Source organism: Tachyglossus aculeatus, chromosome 22 (assembly GCF_015852505.1).
Source record: "Tachyglossus aculeatus isolate mTacAcu1 chromosome 22, mTacAcu1.pri, whole genome shotgun sequence".
Taxonomy (NCBI): Eukaryota; Metazoa; Chordata; class Mammalia; order Monotremata; family Tachyglossidae; genus Tachyglossus; species Tachyglossus aculeatus.
The window spans coordinates 47,065,124-47,086,105 of record NC_052087.1 but is presented as its reverse complement, the minus strand read 5'-3'; the positions used below and the strand labels follow the sequence as shown (position 1 = coordinate 47,086,105).

General features: G+C 46.2%; 1 protein-coding gene across 4 annotated transcripts in view; it reads left to right on the top strand.

Moving 5' to 3' along the window:
* Positions 1-6,133: 6,133 nt before the first annotated feature.
* SERGEF (secretion regulating guanine nucleotide exchange factor) overlaps positions 6,134-20,982 on the top strand; it is a 316,021-nt gene continuing 301,172 nt past the window's right edge. For all 4 annotated transcript variants that reach the window (XM_038764503.1, XM_038764502.1, XM_038764500.1 and 1 more), the window contains exons 1-4: positions 6,134-6,251; positions 10,733-10,868; positions 17,130-17,285; positions 20,246-20,340. In XM_038764503.1, the coding sequence (XP_038620431.1) occupies positions 6,144-6,251; positions 10,733-10,868; positions 17,130-17,285; positions 20,246-20,340 (495 nt within the window). In that variant the 5' untranslated portion in view covers positions 6,134-6,143. The remainder of the gene's footprint in view (positions 6,252-10,732; positions 10,869-17,129; positions 17,286-20,245; positions 20,341-20,982) is intronic.

The following is a 20,982-nucleotide window of genomic DNA, read 5'->3' as shown; positions in this document are numbered from 1 at the left end:
TGACTGCATTATGTATTCATCTCAGGACCAAATAGTTACTAAATATTCTTTTGCTAGCATCCATATTTTGGTGAGACCATCTAAAAGCACTTTACAATTTAGAGTGATAATATCTGAAAGGTGCCCTCAATCTTGTTCCAGGACCACTCTTATTTGCAAACAGAACTTACTTAAAATGGTTTTAACCTGCATTTTTCAGATTATAATAGTTTACATATTCGATTAATATTGTTTGAACAGACTGTGTTGAAAGTAACAAAAATCAGGATTTAAAGAAAGGGAATTTAAAGTATGATGTTGGTAATTAAAGCATATTGAAGGAAGCTTATTTTAGGTTTCTTTAAAACCAGAATGTCAAAAATAGAATGAATCCATTCAGTAGTACTTGTGATTTACAGCTTTATTAGAACAAAAATCTTTTCCTGATTGATTTGTGTTATTTCTTAAGCCTGTTAGCCGAATAAACTGTGGATATTTCAAGGGCTTTGATCCTGTTTATTCTTATAACTTCAAACCCGAGTTTTTCAGGGAACCACAAACCAGAGAAATGTGGTGGTAGTGATTGCCTCCTTTATATTTGTAAATGTAATTCAGTGGCAAAATATCTGAGTCATCAGCATTTATTAACGGTGGACCCTAACTCACAGAAGAAGTAAGATGGAGGAGTTTTCAGAAGGAAGCCCAAAAAACCTTTCCAGTATGCCTCCTTCATCTGAAAAACAAGGTCCAAGTAAATCGCTGTTAAATACGTAGGATTATTATGCATAAATAGCTCGTAAATGGAGGTGGTTAGACTGGCTACGGATTAAATTATTTTGGGGACTAGCCAAGTGGCATTCATATTAGAAATCCCAGAAAACGGTGCAGTGATAATCTGATTTTAACCAATTATCTTTTAGTTAATTTGACTTGTAATAACACTGTCTGCATGCAGTTCTTCCTGTGATAGGCCTGTATTATTATTATTATATTTCATCATCATCATCAATCGTATTTATTGAGCGCTTACTGTGTGCAGAGCGCTGTACTAAGCGCTTGGGAAGTGCAAGTTGGCAACACATAGAGACAGTCCCTACCCAACAGTGGGCTCACAGTCTAAAATTATTATATTTGTTAAGACCTTACTACGGGACCGTACAACCCGTACCTCGTATGGCTGCTGCTTCCGATAACAAACACGGATTACCAGACGATTTCTTTAATTCTGTTGTCACATTCTATCTGGGGAGCGCAGGAAATGTGTCCACCAACTCCGTTATATTATGTTGTACTCTCCTAAGCGCTCAGTGCAGCGCTCTGCACACAGCAAGCGCTCAGTAAATACCATTGATTGATACTTAGACCACGAACCCCAGGTGGGACAGAGTCCGTGTCCAACCTGATTAATTTGAAACTACCCCAGTGCTTAGAACAGTGCTTGTCATAGTAAGCGCTTAACAAATACCATCATTATTATTAAAACAAGGAGGTGAATGCTACAGCGCTTAGAACAGTGCCCAGCGCTTAGAACAGTGCTTTGCACATAGTAAGCGCTTAATAAATGCCATCATTATTATTACAGTGGGAGTTTTCCTTAATCTGGGGTTCAGAAGGAATGCAACCCCCATGTTATTCATTCATTGAATCGTATTTATTGAGCGCTTACTGTGTGCAGAGCACTGTACTAAGCGCTTGGGAAGTACAAGTCGACAACATATAGGGACCGTCCCTACCCAACAACAGTCGTCTAGAAGATGGGCTCACAGTCTTAGGCGATCAGGGTGTACTGTAATATGCCTTTGAATTTGCCAAGCCTATAAGTGGGTAATGAAGATAGTTTAATGTTTTAGATTAGCATCCATTGTTTATTCCACATAGCCATCCATCAATCAATCATATTTATTGAGCACTTACTGTGTGCAGAGCACTCTACTAAGCACTTGGGAAGTACAAGTTGGCAACATATAGAGACAGTCCCTACCCAACAGTGGGCTCACAGTCTAGAAGGGGGAGACAGAGAACAAAACAAAACATATTAACAAAATAAAATAAATAGAATAGATATGTACAAGTAAAATAAATAAATAAATAAATAAATAGAGTAATAAACATGTACAAACATATGCAGGGGAAGGGGAAGGGGCGGTGAGTGCTTAGAACAGTGCTTGGCACATAGCAGCAGGAGAAGCAGCGTGGCTCAGTGGAAAGAGCCCGGGCTTTGGAGTCAGAGGTCATGGGTTCGAATCCCGGCTCCACCACAAGTCTGCTGTGTGACCTTGGGCAAGTCACTTCACTTCTCTGAGCCTCAGTTACCTCATCTGTAAAAATGGGGATTAAGACTGTGAGCCCCACGTGGGACAACTTGATCACATTGTATCCCCCCCAGCGCTTAGAACAGTGCTTTGCACATAGTAAGCGCTTAACAAATGCCATCATTATTATTATTATTATAGCGCTTAATAAATGCCATCATTATTATTATAAGTGGTGAGGATAGGGTCTGGGAAGAAGGAGGATCAGGATGTGGAGGGAAGTCCATCCTGGGTCACTGGGGGAGAGGCGGGGATGGAGAAGAAACAGGCGTGTTGGATAACCTTGGGGGGGTCATCGAGGGAGAGTCAGGAGGGGGGTCAGGAGTATTGGATCAATCAATCAATCAATTGTATTTATTGAGCGCTTACTGTGTGCAGAGCACTGTACTAAGCGCTTGGGAAGTCCAAGTTGGCAACATCTAGAGATGGCCCCTACCCAACAGTGGGCTCACAGTCTAGAAGGGGGAGACAGAACAAAACCAAACATATTAACAAAATAAAATAAATAGAATGGCCCAGTTTGGGTCACGGCGGGGAGTCGGAGGTGTTGGATGATGATGATGGCATTTATTAAGTGCTTACTATGTGCCAAGCACTGTTCTAAACGCTGGGGAGGTTACAAGGTGATCAGGTTGTCCTCCGTGGTGCTCCCAGTCTTCACCCCCATTTTACAGATGAGGGAACTGAGGCCCCGCGAGGTACATAGTAGACGTACGTGACCATGAAGAGGGTCTGGAGTGCCGCCCCCACCGCGTTGACCGAGATGAGAGTCCAGTCGCCCTTCAGGGCTCCGTAGCTGAGCCAGCTCAGATTGTTGACGTGCGTTGCCAAATGCCCTTAGATTTAAAATAGGTTTGCCTCAAAACCTGAAAGTTTATGAAATGAAATGGGTAAGAGCCTTTTAGTAGCTCTGCTGGCATAGTACCAACGTGCAAGCCCTTATGAACAGACTCATGGAATCAGTCGTCATCTTCAACATCATCAACAGGCCCAGTATCGAGAATATCTAAAGTTTCATCAATCCATCGGTGACATTTATTGAGTGCTCATTATTACTACGACTAATGGAGAAGCAGCGTGGCTCAATGGAAAGGGCACGGGCTTTGGAGTCAGAGGCTATGGGTTCAAATCCTGGCCCCGCCAATTGTCAGATGGGTGACTTTGGGCCAGTCACTTCACTTCTCTGGGCCTCAGTTACCTCATCTGGAAAATGGGGATTCAGACTGTGGGACAATCTGATCGCCTTGTATCCCCCCAGCGCTTACAACCGTGCTTTGCACATAGTAAGCGCTTAACAAATACCATCATCATCATGGTATTTGATGACTGTGAGCCCACTGTTGGGTAGGGACTGTTGCCAATTTGTACTTCCCAAGCGCTTAATACAGTGCTCTGCACATAGTAAGCGCTCAATAAATACGATTGATGATGATGATGATCATCATTATTATTATTATCAATAGAAATAAATAGAATTTGGAGCTGGGGAGGAACCCCATTGTTGGGTAGGGATTGTGTATCTCCGTTGCCCAACTGTCCTCTCCAAGTGGTTAGTCCAGTGCTGTGCACACAGGAAGCGCTCGATAAATATGATTGATCAAATGAGTCATTAATACATCATTAATGTAAATGAACAGGATCAATCAATCAATCAATCAATCGTATTTATTGAGCGCTTACTATGTGCAGAGCACTGTACTAAGCGCTTGGGAAGTACAAATTGGCATCACATAGAGACAGTCCCTATCCAACAGTGGGCTCACAGTCTAAAAGGGGGAGACAGAGAACAGAACCAAACATACCAACAAAATAAAATAAGTAGGATAGAAGTGTACAAGTAAAATAAATAAATAAATAAATAAATAGAGTAATAAATATGTACAACCATATATACATATATACAGGTGCTGTGGGGAAGGGAAGGAGGTAAGACGGGGGGATGGAGAGGGGGACGAGGGGGAGAGGAAAGAAGGGGCTCAGTCTGGGAAGGCCTCCTGGAGGAGGTGAGCTCTCAGCAGGGCCTTGAAGGGAGGAAGAGAGCTAGCTTGGCGGATGGGCAGAGGGAGGGCATTCCAGGCCCGGGGGATGACGTGGGCCGGGGGTCGATGGCGGGACAGGCGAGAGCGAGGTACAGTGAGGAGATTAGTGGTGGAGGAGCGGAGGGTGCGGGCTGGGCAGTAGAAGGAGAGAAGGGAGGTGAGGTAGGAGGGGGCGAGGGGATGGAGAGCCTTGAAGCCCAGGGTGAGGAGTTTCTGCTTGATGCGCAGATTGATCGGTAGCCATTGGAGGTTTTTGAGGAGGGGAGTAATATGTCCAGAGCGTTTCTGGACAAAGATAATCCGGGCAGCAGCATGAAGTATGGATTGAAGTGGAGAGAGACACGAGGATGGGAGATCAGAGAGAAGGCTAGTGCAGTAGTCCAGACGGGATAGGATGAGAGCTTGAATTAGCAGGGTAGCGGTTTGGATGGAGAGGAAAGGGCGGATCTTGGCAATGTTGCGGAGCTGAGACCGGCAGGTTTTGGTGACGGCTTGGATGTGAGGGGTGAATGAGAGAGCGGAGTCGAGGATGACACCAAGGTTGCGGGCTTGTGGGACGGGAAGGATGGTAGTGCCGTCAACAGAGATGGGAAAGTCAGGGAGAGGACAAGGTTTGGGAGGGAAGACAAGGAGCTCAGTCTTCGACATGTTGAGCTTTAGGTGGCGGGCGGACATCCAGATGGAGATGTCCTGAAGGCAGGAGGAGATGCGAGCCTGGAGGGAGGGGGAGAGAGCAGGGGCAGAGATGTAGATCTGGGTGTCATCAGCGTAGAGATGATAGTTGAAGCCGTGGGAGCGAATGAGGTCACCAAGGGAGTGAGTATGAGGATGATGAGTGTGTGCACGGATGGACAGACAGCAGGGCTGGGGCCCCCAGTGGGGGAGAGCCCCAGAGAAGCTTAGAGAAGCAGCTGCGGCTCAGTGAAAAGAGCACGGGTTTGGGAGTCAGAGGTCATGGGTTTGAATCCCACCTCTGCTACCTGTTGTTATCGACAAGTAGGGTGCAAAATGGGTTAATTGGTGTAAATCGGCCGCAGGGTTCTTGTACCCAGGGTGGTGACGCAGATAGGAAAAATGAGTCGGAGACGTGAGTTCAGAGAGAGCAGCAAAGAAGGAAAGTGGCTACCTGCCCGAGGGACGAGTGACAAGCAGCCCCAATCCCAATATTTATTGAGTGCTTTTTATTGAGTTACAGCAACATGGTGGGGGGGGGGGGGCATTTGGAAATTTCTGGAATTCAATTGGGACCGGCAGGGTGTTACGAATTCTCTTTGTTCTCCTTCCTACGGCCTTGTGCAAGATGTTGTTATCTGCCCTATGGCCTTGCATAGATAGGTCTGTAAATTCTCGTTAACAGGGAGGTAAATTCTCGTTATCTTCGTATGGGTGTTCCTTGATGGCATCTGTTGCAGACTTGTTTTCTCGGCCTGCCCAAATGGAGGACTACTTTGAGCATACACAAAATGGAGTCAGTCATGTCAAGTCCGCTAGTGGCCAACAGGGAGGAAGGGAGTGGGGGCCATGGCGGGGCAGGGATCTGAGGAGACTGGGAGCCCGCTGGGGGGCAGGGACCGTCTCCGTCTGTTGCCCAATTTGTAGTTTCCAAGCGGTTAGCGCAGTGCTCTGCACACAGGAACTGCTCGATAAATACGGCCGAGGGACCGAGTGACTGAGGGGAAGGAGACTGACCGACGGACCTCCAGACATGGCGGGCCCTGAGTGGCAGAGCGGGCGGGGCCTGGTCCGGAAGTGCCGCCTCCCGGCCCTCGGCCCCCGTCCCGCCTCCTTCCTGGTGGCCCATGGCTCCCGGCCCATGGCCCTGCAGCCGGGCCGCCGGGAGGAGGTGTCGGTGTCGGTGTCGGAGCCGGGCCCGGAGCCGGGCCCTCTCCCGCTCCCGGAGCTGCTGCTGCCGTTCGGCTGGGTACGGGGGGGGCCAAGCCGGCCGGGGCCGGAGCGGGACCGACTGCTCCTCCTCCTGCCCCTCCTCCCCCCTCCTTCTCCTGCTCCCCCTCCTTCTCCTCCTCCTGCTCCTCCCCCTTCTTCTCCTCCTCCTGCTCCTCCTCCTCCCCTTCTTCTCCTCCTCCCGCTCCTCCTCCTCCCCCTCCTCCTTCTCCTGCCCCTCCTCCTTCTCCTTCTCCTGCTCCTCCTCCTTCTCCTGCCCCTCCTCCTTCTCCTTCTCCTGCCCCTCCTCCTTCTCCTGCCCCTCCTTCTCCTCCTGCTCCTCCTCCCCTGCCCCTCCTCTTCTTGCTCCTCCTGCTCCTCCTTCTCCTGCCCCTCCTGCTCCTCCTCCTCCTTCTCCTGCCCCTCCTCCTTCTGCCCCTCTTGTCCCTCTTCCTCCTCCTGCTCCTCCTTTCCCTCCTCCTTCTCCTCTTCCCGCCCCTCCTATCCCTCCTCCTCCTGCCCCTCCTATCCCTCCTCCTTCTCCTGCCCCTCCTGCTCCTCTTATCCCTCTCCCTCCTCCTGCCCCTCCTACTCCTCCTGCCCCTCCTATCCCTCCTCCTTCTCCTCCTCTTATCCCTCCTCCTCCTGCCCCTCCTGCTCCTCTTATCCCTCCTCCTGCCCCTCTTATCCCTCCTCCTGCTCCTGCCCCTCCTGCTCCTCTTATCCCTCCTCCTGCTCCTCTTATCCCTCCTGCTCCTGCCCCTCCTGCTCCTCTTATCCCTCCTCCTCCTGCTCCTGCCCCTCCTCAATCAATCAATCGTATTTATTGAGCACTTACTGTGTGCAGAGCACTGTCCTTCTCCTGCCCCTCCTTAATCAATCAATCAATCGTATTTATTGAGCGCTTACTGTGTGCAGAGCACTGTCCTGCCCCTCCTCCTCCTGCCCCTCCTGCCAGGGGCGGGGCCTGGGACTCAGGTGGTCATGGGTTGACGATGACGGCATTTATTAAGCGCTTACTATGTGCAAAGCACTGTTCTAAGCGCTGGGGAGGTCACAAGGTGATCAGGTTGTCCCACGGCGGGCTCAGTCTTCATTCCCATTTTACAGATGAGGCAACTGAGGCCCAGAGAATCAATCAATCGTATTGATTGATTGAAGGTAAGTGACATGCCCAAAGTCACACAGCTGACAATTGGCGGAGCCGGGATTTGAACCCACGACCTCTGACTCCAAAGCCCGGGCTCTTTCTACCGAGCCACACTGTGGTTCTAGTCCCGCCCCCTCCACTTGTTTGCCATGTGGCCAGTCCTGTCACTTCTCTGGGCCTCAGTGACCTCATCTGGAAGATGGGGATTGAGACTGGGAGCCCCACGTGGGACGGGGACAGTGCTCCAGCGCTTAGTACAACGCCTGGCACGTAGCACTTAACAAACACCACAGTTATTATTATTATTATTCACCCCTCTTCCCCTCAAAAGCGGCATGGTGTAGTGGACAGAGCATAGGCCTGGGAATACAGAAAAGCCCTGGGCATGTCATTCCCCTCCTCCAAAATCTGCAGTGGTTTGCCTGTCAACCTTCGCAAAAAGCAAAAACTCCTCTGATTTTTGGCTTCCAAGCCGTCCATCCCCTGGCCCCCTCCTCCCTCACCTCCCTTCTGTCCTTCTCCATCCCAGCCCACATCCTCCATTCCTCTGGTGCCGCTCACCTCCTCACTGGGCCTCGTCTCGCCCGTCCCGCCATCGATCCCCTGGCCCGGGATGTCCTCCCTCCACAAATCCTCCAAAGTAGCTCTCTTCCTCCCTTCAAAGCCCTACTGAGAGCTCACCTCCTCCAGGAGGCCTTCCCACACTCAGCCCCCCTTTTCCTCTCCTCCTCCTCCCTTCCCCATCCCCCCCACTCCCTCCTTCTGCCCTCCCTCCACCCCTCCCCACAGTACTTGTGTATTTTTGTACATATTACTCTTATTTGTACATATTTATTACCATTTTATTTGTACATATTTACTATATTTTATTAATGATGTGTACATAACTATAATTATTCTATTTATAATAATGATGGCATTTATTAAGCGCTTACTATGTGCCAAGCACTGTTCTAAGCACTGGGGAGGTTACACGGTGATCAGGTTGTCCCACGGGGGGCTCACAGTCTTAATCATCATCATCATCATCAATCGTATTTATTGAGCGCTTACTATGTGCAGAGCACTGTACTAAGCGCTTGGGAAGTACAAATTGGCAACTAAGCGCTTGGGAAGTACAAATTGGCAACATATAGAGACAGTCCCTACCCAACAGTGGGCTCACAGTCTAAAAGGGGGAGACAGAGAAAAAAACCAAACATACTAACAAAATGAAATGAATAGATATGTACAAATGAAATAAATAAATAAATAAATAGAGTAATAAATCTGTACAAACCTATATACATATATACAGGTGCTGTGGGGAAGGGAAGGAGGTAAGATGGGGGGATGGAGAGGGGGACGAGGGGGAGAGGAAGGAAGGGGCTCAGTCTGGGAAGGCCTCCTGGAGGAGGTGAGCTCTCAGCAGGGCCTTGAAGGGAGGAAGAGAGCGAGCTTGGTGGATGGGCAGAGGGATTGGGGGCATTCCAGGCCCGGGGGAGGACGTGGGCCGGGGGTCGATGGCGGGACAGGCGAGAATGAGGTACAGTGAGGAGATTAGCAGCAGAGGAGCGGAGGGTGCGGGCTGGGCTGGAGAAGGATGGAAGGGAGGTGAGGTAGGAGGGGGCGAGGGGATGGACAGCCTTGAAGCCCAGGGTGAGGAGTTTCTGCCTGATGATGTGTATATAGCTATAATTATTCTATTTATTCGGATGGTATTGCCCCCATCTACTTGTTTTGTTGCCTGTCTCCCCCTTCTAATAATAATAATAATAATGATGGTATTTCTTAAGCGCTTACTATGTGCAAAGCACTGTTCTAAGCGCTGGGGAGGTTAGACTGTGAGCCCGCTGTCGGGTAGGGACCGTCTCTACGTGTTGCCAACTTGTACTTCCCAAGCGCTTAGTCCAGTGCTCTGCACACAGTAAGCGCTCAATAAATACGATTGAATGAATGAATGAATATTTATTACTCTACATGTATTGTGCATATTTCTTCTATTTATTTTATTTTGTTAATATGTTTTGCTTTGTTGTCTGTCTCCCCCTTCTAGACTGTGAGCCTGCTGTTGGGTAGGGACCCTCTCTACACGTTGCCCACTTGTACTTCCCAAGCGCTTGGTCCAGTGCTCTGCACACAGTAAGCGCTCAATACATACGATTGAATGAATGAATATTTATTACTCTACATGTATTGTACATATTTATTCTATTTATTTTATTTTGTTAATATGTTTTGCTTTGTTGTCTGTCTCCCCCTTCTAGACTGTGAGCCCGCCGTTGGGTAGGGACCGTCTCTACATGTTGCCAACTTGTACTTCCCAAGCGCTTAGTACAGTGCTCTGCACACAGTAAGCGCTCAGTAAATACAATTGAATGAATGAATTTATTTATGTATATTAATGTCCGTACCCCCTCTAGACTGTAAGCTCATTGTGGACAGGGAATGTGTCTGTTTATTTTTGTGTTGTCCTCTCTCAAGCGCTTAGTGCAGTGTTTTGCACACAGTAAGCGCTCAATAAATGCAATTGAATGAACAAAATAGCCCTTAGTACAGCGCCTGGCACATAGAAAGTGCTTAATACGTATCTTAATTATTATTATAGTGAATGAATGAATAATAATAATAATGATGATGGTATTTGTTAAGCTCTTACTATGTGCCAAGCACTGTTCTAAGCACTGGGGAGGATACAAAGTGATCAGGTTGTCCCACGGGGGGCTCACAGTAAGTCCCCATTTTACAGATGAGGTCACTGAGGCCCAGAGAAGTGAAGTGACTTGCCCAAAGTCACACAGCTGACAGAGCCAGGATTTGAACCCATGACCACTGGCCCCAAAGCCCGGGCTCTTTCCACTGAGCCGCCGTGGGCAACTTTTTGAAACCGTGTTCCCTGCCCCAAAACTCAAGACATGCAATCAATCAATCAATCGTATTTATTGAGCGCTTACTGTGTGCAGGACACTGTACTAAGCGCTTGGGAAGTACAAGCTGGCAACATATAGAGACAGTCCCTACCCAACAGTGGGCTCACAGTCAAGTAGAGAAACGGTGTGGGTCAGTGGGAAGAGCCCGGGCTTTGGCGTCAGAGGTCATGGGTTCGAATTCCGGCTCCGCCACACGTCCGCTGGGTGACCTTGACCAGTCACTTCACTTCTCTGAGCCTCAGTGACCTCATCTGTAAAATGGGGATGAAGACTGTGAGCCCCCCTGGGGGACAACCTGATCACCTTGTAACCTCCCCAGCGCTTAGAACAGTGCTTGGCACATAGTAAGCGCTCAATAAATACGATTGAATGAATGAATGAATGAATATTTGAAAACCATGGACCCTAATTGAAAACCGATTTTTTCCGTATTAAAAAAGAAAACATTTTCCGTGTCCATAGGGTGCAAATGGCTACGGACAGCTTGGACTTGGCCATAAAGAGGATGTGCTCTTACCTCAGCAGCTGAAGGATTTCTGCCCGTCTCGGCGCCTCGGAAGTCTTACAGGAGGAGGAGGGCACTCTGCCGTGGTGACTGGTAATAGTAAAGCCAACTTTTCCAAGATTGGAAGCTCCTCGCGGGCAGGGACTGGGAATACCGATTCTAATAATAATAATAATGATGGCATTTGTTAAGCGCTTACTATGTGCCAAGCACTGTTCGGGAGGAGGAGGGCACTCTGCTGTGGTGACTGGTAATAGTAAAGCCAACTTTTCCAAGATTGGAAACTCCTCCTGGGCAAGGACTGGGAATACCGATTCTAATAATAATAATAATGATGGCATTTGTTAAGCGCTTACTATGTGCCAAGCACTGTTCAGGAGGAGGAGGGCACTCTGCTGTGGTGACTGGTAATAGTAAAGCCAACTTTTCCAAGATTGGAAACTCCTCCTGGGCAAGGACTGGGAATACCGATTCTAATAATAATAATAATGATGGCATTTGTTAAGCGCTTACTATGTGCCAAGCACTGTTCAGGAGGAGGAGGGCACTCTGCTGTGGTGACTGGTAATAGTAAAGGCAACTTTTCCAAGATTGGAAACTCCTCCTGGGCAGGGACTGGGAATACCGATTCTAATAATAATAATAATGATGGCATTTGTTAAGCGCTTACTATGTGCCAAGCACTGTTCGGGAGGAGGAGGGCACTCTGCTGTGGTGACTGGTAATAGTAAAGCCAACTTTTCTAAGATTGGAAACTCCTCCTGGGCAAGGACTGGGAATACCGATTCTAATAATAATAGTAATGATGGCATTTGTTAAGCGCTTACTATGTGCCAAGCACTGTTCAGGAGGAGAAGGGCACTCTGCTGTGGTGACTGGTAATAGTAAAGCCAACTTTTCCAAGATTGGAAACTCCTCCTGGGCAGGGACTGGGAATACCGATTCTAATAATAATAATAATGATGGCATTTGTTAAGCGCTTACTATGTGCCAAGCACTGTTCAGGAGGAGGAGGGCACTCTGCTGTGGTGACTGATAATAGTAAAGCCAACTTTTCCAAGATTGGAAACTCCCCCTGGGCAGGGACTGGGAATACCGATTCTAAGAATAATAATAATGATGGCATTTGTTAAGCGCTTACTATGTGCCAAGCACTGTTCGGGAGGAGGAGGGCACTCTGCCGCGGTGACTGGTAATAGTAAAGCCAACTTTTCCAAGATTGGAAACTCCTCCTGGGCAGGGACTGGGAATACCGATTCTAATAATAATAATAATGATGGCATTTGTTAAGCGCTTACTATGTGCCAAGCACTGTTCAGGAGGAGGAGGGCACTCTGCCGTGGTGACTGGTAATAGTAAAGGCAACTTTTCCAAGATTGGAAACTCCTCCTGGGCAGGGACTGGGAATACCGATTCTAATAATAATAATAATGATGGCATTTGTTAAGCGCTTACTATGTGCCGAGCACTGTTCGGGAGGAGGAGGGCACTCTGCCGTGGTGACTGGTAATAGTAAAGCCAACTTTTCCAAGATTGGAAACTCCTCCTGGGCAGGGACTGGGAATACCGATTCTAATAATAATAATAATAATGATGGCATTTGTTAAGCGCTTACTATGTGTCGAGCACTGTTCGGGAGGAGGAGGGCACTCTGCCGTGGTGACTGGTAATAGTAAAGGCAACTTTTCCAAGATTGGAAACTCCTCGCGGGCAGGGACTGGGAATACTGCTTCTAATAATAATAATAATGATGGCATTTGTTAAGCGCTTACTATGTGCCAAGCACTGTTCAGGAGGAGGAGGGCACTCTGCCGTGGTGACTGGTAATAGTAAAGCCAACTTTTCCAAGATTGGAAACTCCTCGCGGGCAGGGACTGGGAATACTGATTCTAATAATAATAATAATGATGGCATTTGTTAAGCGCTTACTATGTGCCAAGCACTGTTCAGGAGGAGGAGGGCACTCTGCCGTGGTGACTGGTAATAGTAAAGCCAACTTTTCCAAGATTGGAAACTCCTCGCGGGCAGGGACTGGGAATACCGATTCTAATAATAATAATAATGATGGCATTTGTTAAGCGCTTACTATGTGCCAAGCACTGTTCGGGAGGAGGAGGGCACTCTGCTGTGGTGACTGGTAATAGTAAAGCCAACTTTTCCAAGATTGGAAACTCCTCGCGGGCAGGGACTGGGAATACCGATTCTAATAATAATAATAATGATGGCATTTGTTAAGCGCTTACTATGTGCCAAGCACTGTTCGGGAGGAGGAGGGCACTCTGCTGTGGTGACTGGTAATAGTAAAGACAACTTTTCCAAGATTGGAAACTCCTCGCGGGCAGGGACTGGGAATACCGATTCTAATAATAATAATAATGATGGCATTTGTTAAGCGCTTACTATGTGCCAAGCACTGTTCGGGAGGAGGAGGGCACTCTGCTGTGGTGACTGGTAATAGTAAAGCCAACTTTTCCAAGATTGGAAACTCCTCCTGGGCAGGGACTGGGAATACCGATTCTAATAATAATAATAATGATGGCATTTGTTAAGCGCTTACTATGTGCCAAGCACTGTTCTAAGCGCTGGGGGGGATACAAGGTGATCGGGTTGTCCCGCGGGGGGCTCCCAGTCTTCATCCCCATTTGACAAGATGAAGGAACTGAGGCTCCGAGAAGTGAAGTGACTTGCCCAAGGTTGCACAGCAGGCATGTGGTGGAGCTGGGATTCGAACCCATGACCTCTGACTCCAAAGCCCGGGCTCTTTCCACCGGGCCACGCTGCTTCCCTAGATTTTATTAGAGTGTCTTCGGCCAAGGGCACAGAATAGCACTCCGGGCAAGAAAGTGTAAGCTCGTTGTGGGCAGGGAATGTGTCTGTTTATTGCTATATTATGCCCCCCTCCAAGTGCTTAGTACAGTGCTCTAAACACACAGTAAGTGCTCAGTAAAGACTGACTGCTCAATAAAGAGCTTCAGTCGAGCGCTTAGTACAGTGCTCTGCACACAGTAAGCGCTCAATAAATACGATTGATGATGATGAAGCGACTTGCCAAAAGTCACACAGCTGACAATTGGCAGAGCTGGGATTTGAACCCATGACCTCTGACTCCAAAGCCCATGCTCTTTCCCCTTGAGCCACGCTGTCATTTGTAGCCTCCCCAGCGCTTAGAACAGTGCTTTGCACGTAGTAAGCGCTTAATAAATGCCATCATTATTATTATTATTTTATCGAGAAGCTTATCCTTGGGTCTCAGCTGCCATCTATGTGTTCATTCCCCTTGGCAGCCAGCAGTGAGATCTTTTTCTCGGCTAAGGACTGTAAGCAGCGTGGTTCAGTGGAAAGATCCTGGGCTTTGGAGTCCGAGGTCGTGGGTTCGAATCCCGACTCCGCCACATGTCTGCTGTGTGATCTCGGGCAAGTCACTTCACTTCTCTGGGCCTCAGTTCCCTCATCTGTAAAATGGGGATGAAGACTGTGAGCCCCACGTGGGACAACCTGATCACCCTGTATCCTCCCCAGCGCTTAGAACAGTGCTTTGCACATAGTAAGCGCTTAACAAATGCCAATTATTATTATTATTATTATTATTATTATTATTTTTATTATTATTATTATTATCTATGTGTTCATTCCCCTTGGCAGCCAGCAGTGAGATCTTTTTCTTGGCTAAGGACTATAAGCAGCGTGGTTCAGTGGAAAGATCCCGGGCTTTGAAGTCCAAGGTTGTGGGTTCGAATCCCAACTCCGCCACATGTCTGCTGTGTGATCTTGGGCAAGTCACTTAACTTCTCTGGGCCTCAGTTCCCTCATCTGTAAAATGGGGATTAAGACTGTAAGCCCCACGTGGGACAACCTGATCACCCTGTATCCTCCCCAGCGCTTAGAACAGTGCTTTGCACATAGTAAGCGCTTAACAAATGCCAATTATTATTATTATTATCTGTGTGTTCATTCCCCTTGGCAGCCAGCAGTGAGATCTTTTTCTCGGCTAAGGACTATAAGCAGTGTGGTTCAGTGGAAAGATCCCGGGCTTTGGAGTCCGAGGTCATGGGTTCGAATCCCGACTCCGCCACATGTCTGCTGTGTGATCTCAGGCAAGTCACTTCACTTCTCTGGGCCTCAGTTCCCTCATCTGTAAAATGGGGATGAAGACTGTGAGCCCCACGTGGGACAACCTGATCACCCTGTCTCCTCCCCAGCGCTTAGAACAGTGCTTTGCACATAGTAAGCGCTTAACAAATGCCAATTATTATTATTATTATTATTGTTTATTTATTTTCTGCATTTGATTTTAGCCCCTGAATCCTAGACGTTTGGCAGCAGGGCCCGCTAACAAAATTCAAAATACACAAGGGAAGTAGTGTGGCCTAGTGGCTAGAGCCCAGGGCTGGGAGTCAGAAGGGGGACTGTCTCTATATGTTGCCAACTTGTACTTCCCAAGCGCTTAGTACAGTGCTCTGCACAGAGTAGGTGCTCAATAAATACGATTGATTGATTGATTGAGTGACCTGGGTTCTAGTCCCGTCTCCGCCACTTGACTGCTGTGTGACCTTGGCCAAGTCACTTCTCCGTACCTCAGTTCTCTCCTCGGTAAAATGGGGATGGAGACTGTGAGCCCCAGGTGGGACAGAGACTGGGCGTCCATCCGGATTTGCCGCTCTTAGTACAGTGCCTGGCACGTAGTTAAGCGCTTAACAAATACCATAATGATTTTTATCGTTTTTATTAACAAATAGAAGAGAAGCAGCGCGGCTCAGTGGGCTTTGGAGTCAGAGGTCATGGGTTCGAATCCAGGCTCTCCCAGTTGTCAGCTGTGTGACTTTGGGCGAGTCACTTCACTTCTCTGTGCCTCAGTTCCCTCATCTGTAAAATGGGGATGAAGACTGGGAGCCTTCTGTGGGACAACCTGATCACCTTGTAACCTCCCCAGCGCCTAGAACAGTGCTTTGCACATAGTAAGCACTTAACAAATGCCATCATCATCATCATCATCATTCATTCATTCATTCAATCATATTTATTGAGCGCTTACTGTGTGCAGAGCACTGTACTAAGCGCTTGGGAAGTACAAGTTGGCACCATATAGAGACGGTCCCTACCCAACAGTGGCCTCATCAAATATCACCATTGAGGATAACCGTTTTAATAATAATAATAATAATAATGATGGCATTTGTTAAGCGCTTACTATGTGCCAAGCTCTGTTCTAAGCACTCGGGGGGATACAAGCTAATCAGGTTGTCCCACGTGGGGCTCACAGTCTTAATCCCCATTTTACAGATGAGGTAACTGAGGCCCAGAGAAGTGAAGTGACTTGCCCAGGGGAGAATACAAGGTAATCAGGTTGTCCCACGTGGGGCTCACAGTCTTCATCCCCATTTTACAGATGAGGGAACTGAGGCGCAGTGAAGTGACTTGCCCAAAGTCACACAGCTTCCCCTTCTTTACTGTGAGCCCGCTATTGGGTAGGGACCGTCTCTAGATGTTGCCAACTTGGACTTCCCAAGCGCTTAGTATCAACCAATCGTATTTACTGAGCGCTTACTGTGTGCAGAGCACCGTACTAAGCGCTTGGGAAGTACAAGTTGGCAACATATAGAGACGGTCCCTACCCAACAGTGGGCTCACTGTATAAGCGCTTAGTCCAGTGCTCTGCACACAGTAAGCGCTCAATAAATACGACTGAATTGAACGAACAGCTGCCAAATGGCGGAGCCGGGATTAGAACCCATGACCTCCGACTCCCAAGCCCGGCCTCTTTCCACTGAGCCCCGCTACTTCTCTTTTGTTTTTTTGTTTTGCAGATCTTTGGTGTCGACAGTCCGCTGCCAACTGAGAAGCAGCGGGGCTCAGTGGCAAGAGCCCGGGCTTCGGAGTCACAGGTCATGGGTTCAAATCCCGGCTCCACCAACCGTCAGCAGTGTGACTTTGGACAAGTCCATTCATTCATTCAATCGTATTTACTGAGCGCTTACTGTGTGCAGAGCACTGGACTAAGCGCTTCTCTGGGCCGCAGTTACCTCATCTGGAAAATGGGGATCAATCAATCAGTCAGTCAATCGTATTTATTGAGCGCTTCCTGTGTGCAGAGCACTGTACTAAGCGCTTGGGAAGTACAAGTTGGCAACATATATACCCAACAGTGGGCTCAGAAGACTGTGAGCCCCCCGTGGGGACAACCTGATCACCTCGTAACCGCCCCAGTGCTTAGAACGGTGCTTTGCACATAGTAAGCGCTGAAGAAATACCGTCATTATTATTATTATTATTATTATTATTATTATGGCCGCCGTCTTCGGTTAATTGAAAGCTCGCTAGGGCCGACGCCTCATTGGAATCCGCTTTATTTCGCAGCTTGCGGAGACCTCTTTGTGTGTGGTCTGAATAAAGATGGGCAGCTGGGCCTCGGTCACCTTGAAGAGGTGCTCACCTTTACGCCCTGCCCTGCCCTTTTCGGCCGGGGCGTCTCCCAAGTCGCCTGTGGCTGGGATTTTACCATCATCCTCGCCGGTAAGTCCGTCTCCGCACTAAGGATGGGGAAGCGGCCCCGGAAATCATCATCATCATCATCGTCAATCGTATTTATTGAGCGCTTACTGTGCACAGAGCACTGTACTAAGCGCTTGGGAAGTACAATTTGGCAACATATACAGTCCCTACCCAACAGTGGGCTCACAGTCTAAAAGGGGGAGACAGAGAACAAAACCAAACATACTAACAAAATAAAATAAATAGAATAGATATGTACAAGCAAAATGAATAAATAGAGTAATAAATATGTACAAACATATATACATATATACAGGTGCTGTGGGGAAGGGAAGGAGGGAAGATGGGGGGGATGGAAATAAGTGTCCCATCTTTCTTCAATCGGTAAAAAGCTTTAATAGCCGGTGACGGATCCCCGGAAAGCAGGAGGGAACTTAGGGTGGTGGGATTCAGGTCAGGGCAAGGAATTCTCTTTTTGCCCTGCAAGCGACTGTGGAAAAGGTCTTTCTCACAGTTATTATTATTGTATTTGTTAATTTGTTTGTACATATTTATTACTCTATTTATTTACTTATTTCTCTTTGGTGGCATTCAGGTCAGGGGAAGGAATTCTCTTTTTGCCCAGCAAGCGACTGTGGAAAAGGTCTTTCTCACAGTTATTATGATTATTATTGTATTTGTTAATTTGTTTGTACATATTTATTACTCTATTTATATATCTTTGGTGGCATTCAGATCAGGGCAAGGAATTCTGTTTTTGCCCTGCAAGCGACTGTGGAAAAGGTCTTTCTCACAGTTATTATTATTGTATTTGTTAATTTGTTTGTACATATTTATTGCTCTATTTATTTATTTATTTCTCTTTGGTGGCATTCAGGTCAGGGCAAGGAATTCTGTTTTTGCCCTGCAAGCGACTGTGGAAAAGGTCTTTCTCACAGTTATTATTATTGTATTTGTTAATTTGTTTGTACATATTTATTGCTCTATTTATTTATTTATTTCTCTTTGGTGGCATTCAGGTCAGGGCAAGGAATTCTGTTTTTGCCCTGCAAGCGACTGTGGAAAAGGTCTTTCTCACAGTTATTATTATTGTATTTGTTAATTTGTTTGTACATATTTATTACTCTATTTATTTATTTATTTCTCTTTGGTGGCATTCAGGTCAGGGCAAGGAATTCTGTTTTTGCCCTGCAAGCGACTGTGGAAAAGGTCTTTCTCACAGTTATTATTATTGTATCTGTTAATTTGTTTGTACATATTTATTACTCCGTTTATTTATTTATTTCTCTTTGGTGGCATTCAGGTCAGGGCAAGGAATTCTCTTTTCGCCCTGCAAGTGACTGTGGAAAAGGTCTTTCTCACAGTTATTATGATTATTATTGTATTTGTTAATTAGTTTGTACATATTTATTACTCTATTTATTTATTTATTTCTCTTTGGTGGCATTCAGGTCAGGGCAAGGAATTCTCTTTCTGCCCTGCAAGCGACTGTGGAAAAGGTCTTTCTCACGGTTATTATTATGGTATTTGTTAATTTGTTTGTACATATTTATTACTCTATTTATTTATTTATTTCTCTTTGGTGGCATTCAGGTCAGGGCAAGGAATTCTCTTTTTGCCCTGCAAGCGACTGTGGAAAAGGTCTTTCTCACGGTTATTATTATTGTATTTGTTAATTTGTTTGTACATAATTATTACTTTATTTATTTATTTATTTATTTATTTATTTATTTATTTATTTATTGGTGGCATTCAGGTCAGGGCAAGGAATTCTCTTTTTGCCCAGCAAGCGACTGTGGAAAAGGTCTTTCTCACAGTTATTATGATTATTATTCTATTTGTTAATTAGTTTGTACATATTTATTACTCTATTTATTTATATATCTTTGGTGGCATTCAGGTCAGGGCAAGGAATTCTCTTTCTGCCCTGCAAGCGACTGTGGAAAAGGTCTTTCTCACAGTTATTATGATTATTATTGTATTTGTTAATTAGTTTGTACATATTTATTACTCTATTTATTTCTCTTTGTTGGCATTCAGGTCAGGGCAAGGAATTCTCTTTTTGCCCTGCAAGCGACTGTGGAAAAGGTCTTTCTCACAGTTATTATTATTGTATTTGTTAATTTGTTTGTACATATTTATTACTCTATTTATTTACTTATTTCTCTTTGGTGGCATTCAGGTCAGGGCAAGGAATTCTCTTTTTGCCCAGCAAGCGACTGTGGAAAAGGTCTTTCTCACAGTTATTATGATTATTATTGTATTTGTTAATTTGTTTGTACATATTTATTACTCTATTTATTTATATATCTTTGGTGGCATTCAGATCAGGGCAAGGAATTCTGTTTTTGCCCTGCAAGCGACTGTGGAAAAGGTCTTTCTCACAGTTATTATGATCATTATTGTATTTGTTAATTTGTTTGTACATATTTATTACTCTATTTATTTATCTTTTAGACTGTGAGCCCACTGTTGGGTAGGGACTGTCTCTATGTGTTGCCAACTTGTACTTCCCAAGCGCTTAGTCCAGTGCTGTGCACACAGTAAGCGCTCAATAAACACGATTGATGATGATGATCTTGTACATATCTATTCTATTTTATTTTGTTAGTATGTTTGGTTTTGTTCTCTGTCTGCCGCTTCTAGACTGTGAGCCCGCTGTTGGGTAGGGACCGTCTCTACGTGTTGCCGACTTGTACTTCCCAAGCGCTTAGTCCAGGGCTCTGCACACAGTAAGCGCTCAATAAATACGATTGATTGATTGATTGATTGTTAAGTTAGGGTGGTGGGATTCAGTGGATCCCTTGAAGGTTTCTCCCTGCTGGCTGACTCCTCATCTGAAATCATAACTGTGGACTGGAAATGTGTCTGTTTATCGTTATATTTGCTCTCCTAAGCGCTTAGTACAGTGCTTTGCGCGGTAAGCACCCACTGAATAATTATCTCAACACTCAACGTTCTTCCCTGTTTCTCTGCCGCAGGAAATGGGCAAGTTCTGTGTTGCGGATCAAACTCTTTTGGTCAATTAGGAGTATCTCAAGGAACAGCAAGATGTATCGTCCCACAGGTCATCGAGGTAAAAGCCTAGCATGCAATATTGATGATAATTCCGCTGGAATTTATTGGAGTTCCTTGTAAGGTCATTTTGGGCAGGATTCCCGTCAACCAACTCTCTTGTACTGCGGTTTCCGAAGCTCTCAGTACAGTGCTTTGCATCCAGTAAGAGCTCAATCAATCCCATTGATTGATTGATTGATTGAAGTATTTGGTGCTCATTGAAGGAAAGCTGACAATGGCTTATATTTATTGTTGAGACATATCGTTGTCTGCCGTTGGAAAATAATAGACATTCTATTATTTATCATAGAATTAATAATAATGATAATAATAATAAGGATGGTATTTGTTAAGCGCTAACTCTGTGCCAGGCACTGTTCTAAGCGTTGGGATAGATACAAGCTAATTCATTCGATCACATTTATTGAGCGCTTACTGTGTGCAGAGCACTGTACTAAGCGCTTGGGAAGTCCAAGTTTGCAACATCTAGAGACGGTCCCTACCCAAGAGCGGGCTCACAGTCTAGAAGGGGGAGACAGACAACAAAACAAAACATATAAACCAAATAAAATAAATAGAATAAATATGTACAAGTAAAATAAATAGAGTAATAAACATGTACAAACATATATACATATACACAGGTGCTGTGGGGAGGGGA